We start from the raw sequence: 10,000 nt of genomic DNA on the forward strand, positions 1-10,000 counted from the left end.
CGCCGCTTGAAACGCAGGTGGAAAAGCGACAGCTCGTAAGCCGTCTTGCTTTTTGATTTCGGGCTGGGGTGAAGGCAGGGGGAAATGTCAAGAATTTGTTTGTGCGCTCAATGAGCCCTGTGCCACGGGCCCGATTCTCCGTGTGCGGCCGGTCCGAGCTGTGTGTCACGCTCAGGGAAGGCCTCGACTTCAGAAAGCAAACCTTTCTATTTTTCACGGGAAAATGAAAGTGTCTGTTTAGCGAATCATGCTCTACCTAGGAGGGAGGTTATTAATAGATGTAATCAGAGCGACTGCTCCTGCGAAACAGCAGAGGGCAGAAGGCGAAGGCGGGAGAACGTGGGCTATTGTGTCTGTACTGCCACAAATGGCCACATCCATAATCCCCCGAAGCCTCGACGGTCATCACCATCCATTTAGGACTGGTTAGTATGCTTTTTTTCATCACCCACAGATGGGGGGGCCTTGCCCTGGGAGATTATTGTCTGCATTGCTTAGGTCGGACTCGGAGAGGTCGTGGCAGGCTGGAGTGTATGTGGCTAAAGTGTGAATAATGACAGAAGTAGAGTAATGATCCTTCCCAAACGGTAATAGCGGTATGACAGGGTTTTTTTTTCTCTTGGTTTTATGTATGTTTTAATGTTGTAATGTTTTATACAGCAAAAAAAAGGGAGAAATATCTGCTGCCGACCTATTGAGTCTGAGCAAGGACCAAAACGGTGTTGAGGTTTGAGTTTTAGAGGTTGTTCGGTGCTGTTTAAAGCTATACTCAAACCCAAGGCCCCCCACGCCATATTCCCAGACTGTGCCAACCTCAGTCCACTTAAATCTAACATATATATGAAACACTCACGTGTCACTTTAAGCTAATTTCTTGAGCCTGACGTCTTGCTTCTATTGGCGACGGCAGATCTGTAACACCGATGTTCTGGTTTGGAAAAGGAAGCAGCGATGCGAGAGCCAGCGTCAAGCCGAGCCCTGCATCCATCAGCTCGCGTCTCCAACCGCCGCATCCATCAGCCCGCATGCCTGCGTCCTCACACAGCCCGTCGCTCACATGCACCTTATTGATTGCAGGTTGAAAGCACTGACAGAGTGAAGCGTTTCAGGGCTTCCACTTTGCCTCCCTCCACTGCGGCAGCGGGTTCCGTCGCGTTATTAATTTGGCCTGTAAGTGAAAGAACAAGAGAGGGAGAGCAGGAAGGAGAAGAATAAATGCTCTCAGAGGAGGAGGAGAAGGTCACATTTTTAGTGCCAGCCATTTTTCCTGGGTATGTGAAGTAGGCATGCGATGCATGGGAATACCTCACGCTCTAATGTGGTTCAAAGAAATGTTTCATGCAAATATCACTTAATTTGACAATGGAGAAGGAGGCTTCATTCAAACACCATTCTTCCATTTAGGGAACAGTGCCTTCTGTATAATTTTTTTTGGTTTGTTTGTGTCTGTGTGTAAAAAAAACACATCAGTAAGCCATTACTGTGGCATCAAACACACACACAAACAAACAAACAAACCCATCTTTTCTTAGATTGTCAGCAGGGCACTGGTAGAGCTGGGGTCCAGAGCGACTAAGATAATTGGTTGATTGCAGTGTCAAAGTTGGTTATCAATAGAGATTCCAGTTACAGTCCTGGATCATAAAAAAGGGCATAAAGCCAGCATGGTTCAAGGTAAAGCATCATTCAAAGTTGAATTCATACATTTCAGGATTTCTGCTACTCAGCCCTCCTATGAGACACAGTGCATAAGCTTCATGATCCATGTCTAGTGTTAATGTCAGATTATGCTAATTCTGGGCAGTAATTTATATCGAGAGGTTAAAAATGGTAGATCATCAGCATTTGATACATTTGACATTTGGCATAGTGATCCAACCTGTAGGACTTTGTTGGCCACAGTTTGGTCTGGGTGTTCTCTAGGTATTTTGGTGCTGTATAATACAGCACCACTATATGATAAGTAAACCAAATATTTGCAGGCAAAGCTATTTCTCATTTGTGAATAAACTACTGCTTTTTGCAATAGGAACATGCATTATAAAATCTCATATTCTCTGAACCCTCCTGCTCTCATTCAAAATCTATTATTTAAATATTAAGATAAACACTGTAAAATAATCATTAGAATCATAGAAAGTATTATAGATCTAACTTTTGGCTAGTATGGTCCCACCCTTTCTTACAGTTGAGGTAAGTCCGATAGCTAACCAGTTTAGATATTTAGACAGCTGTAGAGATGACAGCAAGAAGGCATGGGGAAACTGAAATATGTCAATGTCAGACGGTGATATAGAGAGTCAGAAAGCTAAGATAAGGGAAAGTGAACATACTGCACATCACTAGCATACCAGACAAGCATCGGCGTAGTCACCTAATTCATTAGCCAGCTAGCATGATTTCAGTACCACTTCACATGACAGTTATTTCTGAGTATGCTGATAGCAGAAATGGTTTTAGTGTAAACTGGTAATAGTCACGTTTAAAAAATGTATATATCTGTATTCTGTCTTCTTTTCTGTAGTTTAATGGAACATGGTTATATTTTTTCATATTCTAATGACCCAATCACATTACATGTATAACATTACTGCCCAGTAGTGTGTATGATACTATCTTATAAAAAAGGTCTTCACAAACAAGATTAGCAGTTTAATAGATGCATAAAACCTTGCATGTGTGAAAATAATAATGTAACGTTTGTAGCCATTAATAAGCAGCAGACATAACATGCTAGTGAGGTACTTATTATCCAGCATATGGAGATCACAGGTGAGGTATGCAATGACTGGTGTGAGTGAACCTGAGGACACACACTCACTCACAATAGCAACAGCACACAACACACTTACACACACACACATGCACGCACACGGCAGTGCCCCTAACAATAATCCTAACCATAACCCTAAACCCAAGCTCAGCCTCAACCCCAACCCTAACCCTGTCCCCAATTCTAGCTGCAGTGAGTGCAAAAGTGAGCTTGTTCTTGAAGCTGCTTCCTATCCAAATCCTTGTATAGCAACAGTGAGTTAATTTTAGAGCTTTATACCAACCACTGTAAAATGACTGGTTAATGGTGTTCTTACACAACTTTGATCCTTTCAGATGCAGATGTTTCATATTGCCGTGTAGAACCAGATTCCGTGCATCTCTACTGCTCCACAGTCTTCGGATTTGAGTTCAAATAAAATGTGGGGGTTTGGGGGTTTTTTTGCTGGTGGGTGATGAATGAACTCAGAAAGGGTTTTGACAGCAGTCAACACTGCTTAGCTCATACTGGCAATATCACAGCATCTGCTGGTCTCCCAGAAACTCTATGTAACTGAAGAGAAAAATGTAAAGGGAAAGTGGCCTGTGGACTCCTCCATAAGACTCTAACTCCTCCACGGGACACATCAAGACTCCTTCACGAGACTCAGACTCCTCTGCAGCCCGTGTCTCCTCGTTACGTTCAGCACCATGAACAGTAGTCCAGAATGAGCTTATTAAAAGTGGACCTACCGTCAAACCCCAGAAGTCATTTCTCAGTCCTGACCTTTGCTCCTCCTACCTTACTCTCCTGGCCTCTCTCTGTCCTTCTTTCTGTTTCTCTCTCTGCTATTTCTCTTTTATTCTCTCTCTCTCTCTCTCTCTCTCTCTCTCTCTCTCTCTCTCTCTCTCTCTCTGATAAAATGCCAATGGAGAATGTGACCACATTGTTCCAAGCTGATTTGCCCTGTTCTACATGGGGTAATTAACAAGACGACGGGGCCAAAATGACACTCATGGTTTTTTCCTCTGCACTCTCTGGCATGTACACACGTGCATACACCCACACACACTCACACAGAAGCGTATGCTTCTCTGACCTGCAGTAATCAATTAAGAATACAGACCCGAAACCCAGGGAACAGGTGCCAGCAAATGTTAATGAATTCATCCTCATCGACAGGCCTAGCTTACTACGCTAACGGAATGAGTAACTCCTGCTTTAGCTAATGAATGAGCTAGCTAGCCACTGCAATAGTCTGCCTACACAGAGACATCTTCAGGGCCAGTAAAGGCTCTCACACATGCACACCTGAACCCTGAGGAGAAATATTGTCAGTCAGAAATGGGATGAATATGGGTATCTAGCCATGCTTCCGTGGAACACCAGCAGAAATCGAATGCCGACAGGCCGAGAAGGTTCGACTACAACCGGGATGTACTCAACGTGTTTGGCAACAGCATGGCATGAATTTTAATTGGTTTATTTGCATGTTAACAGGGTTTCTGAGCCCCTAGCCCCTCCTCCACAGATGGCCAGGCCACCACCGCCCCCTACACTTAGCAGCTGGCAATAATGCAACTGCTACTGAGCTGATGCACACGTCGTGCCGGCAAGCCCGTAATGAAATTACGGAAGAACTGAAGTTTGGGAGAAATTCCACGCTTCAAACTCCACCCTTCCGCCACCATGTTTATTCGTTATCCATGTTTATATTTATACACTCAACACCACCCTTTTCCCCTGTGAGGAATTTCACAGTTGTCCGCCATGCTGCACCTCTCTTCCCTTCTAACTGCCCCGCTCCATTCTTCGGCTGGGGCAAAAGCTTCTATGTACCACTTAGAACTCCAGCCTAAAGTTCACCAAAGCTGCCCCCTCTGCACTACAGTAACACACTTTCCTCTTTTCTAACTGCTGAACGAGGAGTGGTCTGCGCTCACTAATCAGGTTTTAGGTCTGTCACACCCTATTCACACGCCCTTGCAAAATATGTTTTCGTCAGAACACCGTCCAAGTGTATTTGTAGGCAATTCCCAGTGTTGCAGCTCTTTCCCAGGTTCCACGCCAGCACGGAATGGGGGGGGTTGGAGGGGACACCTGTTTAGGGGATAGAGGCCTTATCCACACTGCTGGCCCTCCACCTTTGCCTGGTACTTAGGAGGAGTACGCACTCTCCAACGCAGCCACTTAGACGTGCGATTGGCTGAGGCATCGCTTGCTGACGGTGGAGAAGAGGTTGGTTGTGTTCGTGAGGACGGTGGGGAAAAAGATAAGGAGTTGTTTTGACAATGCCGAGAATCGGCTTGTTGTCTATTGTTGGAGAACATAGCAAAGGAAAGGGGAAAGCGCAAAGGGGGGGTGGGGCTTTGTTTACGTGGTGATCTTTTGCATAAATGAAGTGCTAGTTCTGCATGGCTGCGGTTGTTGTGCCCGTGCTAAAGATCCTGTCACAACAATTAATTTCCTCCTCTGCTTTGGTGAGCAATTATAAATGCTTTTTTTTTGCAGCCATAATTGCCGTACACATACAAATTGCAGAGCGTTCTCTGTGTAGCGAATGGCAGGGCGGGGCGTTTATATCCTCAGAGAACAGAGAAAGAAGGTAACGAACGCCAGGGTACAGCATTTACGTATGCCATGCCAAGATCGCAGTAAGAACACAACGAACACCAGGGTACAGCATGTATGTATGTCAAGATCGCAGAAACCTCTCACTTCCAGAAAGTCAGATAACGTGCAAAAACAATGTGCTGTCATGTTCTGGAGAGCTCAAACTGTTGCTCTGAACAGTGTTGTCTTGTTTTGGCTTAGATTGACTGCCATTATCCAAGTTTTGCTTGAATGTGTCAGGGATTCGGTATGCTACAGTTACATATTTTAAAATACTAGTCTGTTAGCAAACTGCTTGTTTTTATGACAGGTACTGACTGAAATGACATAGTTTGATTTCTTTTTTCCCCATTGTGCCTTGGGTGTAAAAATTATTTTGGCATTTGTGTGCCTGATACACACAGGACCAAAATCCCAGACATAAGGAGAAATAAAAGTTCTAATAAGAATAAAAGGAAAAAAGAAATAAAAGAAAACATTTAAGTTTTATTAAAGGTGGCACCTCTCCCTTTGTTTTAACAGTGGTTTGTTTTGGCCCAGTTCCAACCTCATGTTTTTGATGTTTTCCTCACAGTACCAAACTCAAGTTCTCCATGGTTTCTGACAGTTCCAACCTCATGTTTTTGATGTTTTCCTCACAGTACCAAACTCAAGTTCTCCATGGTTTCTGACAGTTCCAACCTCATGTTTTCCATGGTTTCTTCACAGTTCTGTGGTTTCTGACAGTTCCAGCCTCATGTTCTCTGCGGTTTCTAACAGTTGCAATCTCATGTTCTCCATGGTTTTCAGAGTATCAAAGTAAGCTGGCAGCCCCCCTCATCCAGTGCACAGAATGGCTTCATCACCGGCTACAAGATCCGCTACCGCAAAACGGGTCGCCGTGGGGAACAGGAGGCCATCGAGCCCAACAACTTGTGGTATCTCTTCACTGGTGAGTAACCATAGCATCTCCTTCTCTCAGGAAAAAATAAAGGACTGTTCTTGCAGTCTAATGATCAGAGAGAAAAAAGAGAAAAATGACACACTGGAGGGCTTCTCTGCATCCAACTTGTTAGTTGATATATCATATATGTTAGCATAAGATTTTTTTCCTGTGTATATCACTATTTCTATGTTAGTATAGACAGTCCTTTGTTTGAAGAAGCAGTACCCAGGATTGGCTGGCACATCATATATGTAAGAGAACACTAAACCCCAGAATGCATCGGGAATTAATGTTGCTGTATCACTGCCCCGCTGTTGGGACACTGCATTATTTATGTCTCAATTTGACGCCACTCCAGCAGCTTGAGCACCAAGCCGTTAACACAGCCCAGAAAGACACGCAATCTGTGCCTAAATGACAGCCACATCCAGCGCCTGTCCTCAGAGGCAGCAGGAGAATGGAGCAGGCCAAGGCTTGCCTCCCAAGGAGCTCTGTGGGTGGAAAGAGCTCGAAGACTTGCCGTCTCGTATTTATGATGAAACTGAGCCATTGAACACATCACAGACATAAATCCAGCTGCTCATTTGAATACCCATATCTGCAGGTGCAAAGAGGTTTTAGCAAATACCTATGTGTGCGTGTGCACAGGGGCTTTAGCACATTCAGAGGCACGTGGAACTTTCACAAAATGCAACAATTGAAGACTGTTTGTTTGTTTGCTTGTTTTCTTGATTGCTCGCTTGTTTTTCAGTATATGCTAAACCCCAATATGTACTTAGGTGACAATGAAACTGTATGTATCTGAAGAGGTGCCCAAAACCGTATGGAATTTAGAAACACCTCTCAGGTTCAAATTACAGTTACAGATATGAAAAGCAGTCCTGCTCTGTTGTTCAGCTCCATTTATGCACTGGGACTGTCTGTTTTTACTTTTGTATAAAAATTTATATAACAACAAGGAGTTCAACAACTTTAAGGGATTCTGAAAGAGTCTGAAAAAACTTGCTAACAGCATTCATTAAAAACAGCAGAGCAAAACATAACAACAGTGAATTTATTTTTCTCTCAATTTAACAGAAGGTTGTACTTGACTGATAAGGAAATCTTTATCATTTTAAATCGTGAGCATTCATGTAGAACTGAAAGAGTTTGTCACTGAGGTATAACATCCTATATTAGCTGAAGCAGTTGACATTTTTAGGGGTGAAAGATTATTTCAAGACTTCTTGGGTAACATACACAACCATTGTAAAAGTATGAAATCATGCAAATGTTCAGGAATTTCATATATATATATATATATATAATCGGCAGTCAGTCTAAATGAGCCACAGGTCTTGGGACAGTGGGAGTAAGAGGTTCCGTTTGGGAGTTGCTTCCATGAATCTGGACTCTCATCCCTCCATATTAATTGTTATCTTTTGTCTACTTCATTGGTTAGTCTAAACGTTCACTGCCATTTGATGGATCATGCAACGCCATAAGGACCAACACATGGCCAGGGCTTCCCAGTTAGCAAAGTCAATTTGGCCTTTTTTAGGTCTTCAGGTTGTCTTTGAATCACTTCCTCTGGCCTCAGCTCAGTTGAGAGTAGAGGGCTTGTCTGCGGAAATGGGAGGCAGGCATTCTGATGCAGAGGCCTGTCTAGCAAATTTGGTTATTAAAGATCATGGTTTTGATACTGGTTGTGTTTACCTCGGAGAGGAGGTGCAGTGATCCTCACAGGTGATACAGAGAATCTTTTACAGGCAACATTAATGATCTCTCGACATGCTTCAGGTGGCAGTGGTAGGTAACCCAGGTCTCACTGCCTTATAGAACATTAGTGTACTTTCCTTCATAAGGTCATGGTTCTCAAAGACCAGATGATACAGTTTCCTAAAAGACATTCTGGCACAGCCAATGCAGTGCTGAACTTCCTCCTCAGTGGTTGCCTTTTTGGATAGGTGGCTGCCAAGGTAGGGGAAGTGCTCAACAACTTCAGTGTTTCTCCAGCAATGGTGATTGCTGAGGGCTTGGTTACCTTGCCAGGGACATCATGACAGAGGATCTTGGTTTTCCCCAGGATGTACTGGAGGTCAATGACTATTGTCTTAGTCACTTTTGTCTTGGCCTTGAGGTGATGTAGGTTGAACAGCCTCCTGTCAAGATGGTACTCAATCCCAACACCACAGGGAGAATGGTCGGAGATCAGCAACAGAATAATGTGGCAGTAGGTGGTGAAAAAGTTTGGCACAATGACACAACCCTGCTTGACCCCAGATGGTGAAGTGATCCATTTCTGTCCCATTGTAGAGACAGTTGCAATCATCTGGTTTTGTAGCAGTTTCAAGATCATGATGATTGATGGAGTCGAAGGCCTTGGTCAGGTCAATAAAGGCCATGTACAGCTTTTGGAATTGCTCGTGGCATTTCTCTTGGATTTCTGGGCTACAAATATCATATCTCAAGTTGGTCTGAAGCCATACTGAGACTCAGAGAGAATTTCCTCGGCACCTGGGAGTAGATGTTTTAGGAGCACTTGGGCAAAGATTTTCCCAGTGGTGGAGAGCAGAGCAATGCTACAGTAGTTTCCAAACTCTGATTTGTTGCCCTTCTTGAAGATGGTAACAATATTCGCATTTCTGAGATCACTTCATCATTCCAGATCTTGCTAGTGATCTCTTGAACCTTGTGTGCAAGTGCCTTGCCACCAGCCTTGAATATTTCTACAGGAATACCATACAGGCTGCAAGCTTTATTGTCCTTCATTTATTTAATTGCCCAAAGGACCTCTTCTAGGTTGGGTGGTTTGCCCATGGATGTGTCAGCTTTAAAGTGCTGGTATTCCACATGCTCCTATTGAGATGTTTTGTCATTTTGCCATGTGCAGAAAGCTTTCCTCTTGTGGTCTATGAGGTCCTGAATTTCTGCATTGTTTTCATCACACCAATCCTGGTGTTGGTGCAAGGCTGATGGTCTCAGCGCATGTCTCATGGATGGCAGTTGTGAGAACTCCCCACTGTTGTTCAACACTTATATCAGCAGAGGTCAGGGATCGGGGATGGTATTGGCGATGAGAAGGTCATGTTTCATGCATTGCTTAATTGGAGGATGCTATTGGAGTTAGCTTTTCCCACACCTTCTTTGCCAATAGTACCATTCCATATGTTGAAATCACATCCAACCCTTGTATTGAAGTCTCTGAACAAGATCGGTGGCAGCAATCAGTGCCAGATCAGAGTAGAAGTGCTCCTTGATGCTCTCATCTGCATCCAAAGTTGGTGCATATGCGCCGATGACGGTGGCCGACTGGTTGTTATTCGAATGGAGGCGGCGGGTCATGAGGCATTTGTTGATGCCAACGGGAAGGCAAGTAAGTTGGCTTATGATGTTCTTGATAGCAAAGCCAAGGATGCATTGGTTATTGGCCAACAGTCCTTTCCAAAATAAGGTTTAGATGCCGCCAGGAAGCCGCATCTCACTCAGGGCTGTGAGTTCTCTGGTGATTATGGTCCTTCGTTCGGGATAGTCACTCTTATTATTGTCCATAAGGGAGCAAATGTTCTAGGTGGCAAAATTCATTGATTTGGTATATGTTTTGGGCAAATTTTCTAGCCCCCTCCCTATATGGGGTGAGCAGAGAGGATCCTGAAAACCGCTGCTCAGTCATGGATGCAGCTGCCGAATTGCACTTCTGTCTCAGTCCAAATGGCAGATGGGTTTCTAGC

At 44.1% G+C, this 10,000-nt stretch overlaps 1 protein-coding gene across 2 annotated transcripts in view; it reads left to right on the forward strand.

The window, feature by feature from the left end:
• Nucleotides 1-10,000, forward strand: part of dcc (DCC netrin 1 receptor) — a 212,284-nt gene that overhangs the window by 158,878 nt on the left and 43,406 nt on the right. For both annotated transcript variants that reach the window (XM_035526723.1, XM_035526724.1), the window contains exon 13: nt 6,155-6,296. In XM_035526723.1, the coding sequence (XP_035382616.1) occupies nt 6,155-6,296 (142 nt within the window). The remainder of the gene's footprint in view (nt 1-6,154; nt 6,297-10,000) is intronic.

The sequence above is a fragment of the Electrophorus electricus genome, chromosome 6 (assembly GCF_013358815.1).
Source record: "Electrophorus electricus isolate fEleEle1 chromosome 6, fEleEle1.pri, whole genome shotgun sequence".
Taxonomy (NCBI): domain Eukaryota; kingdom Metazoa; phylum Chordata; class Actinopteri; order Gymnotiformes; family Gymnotidae; genus Electrophorus; species Electrophorus electricus.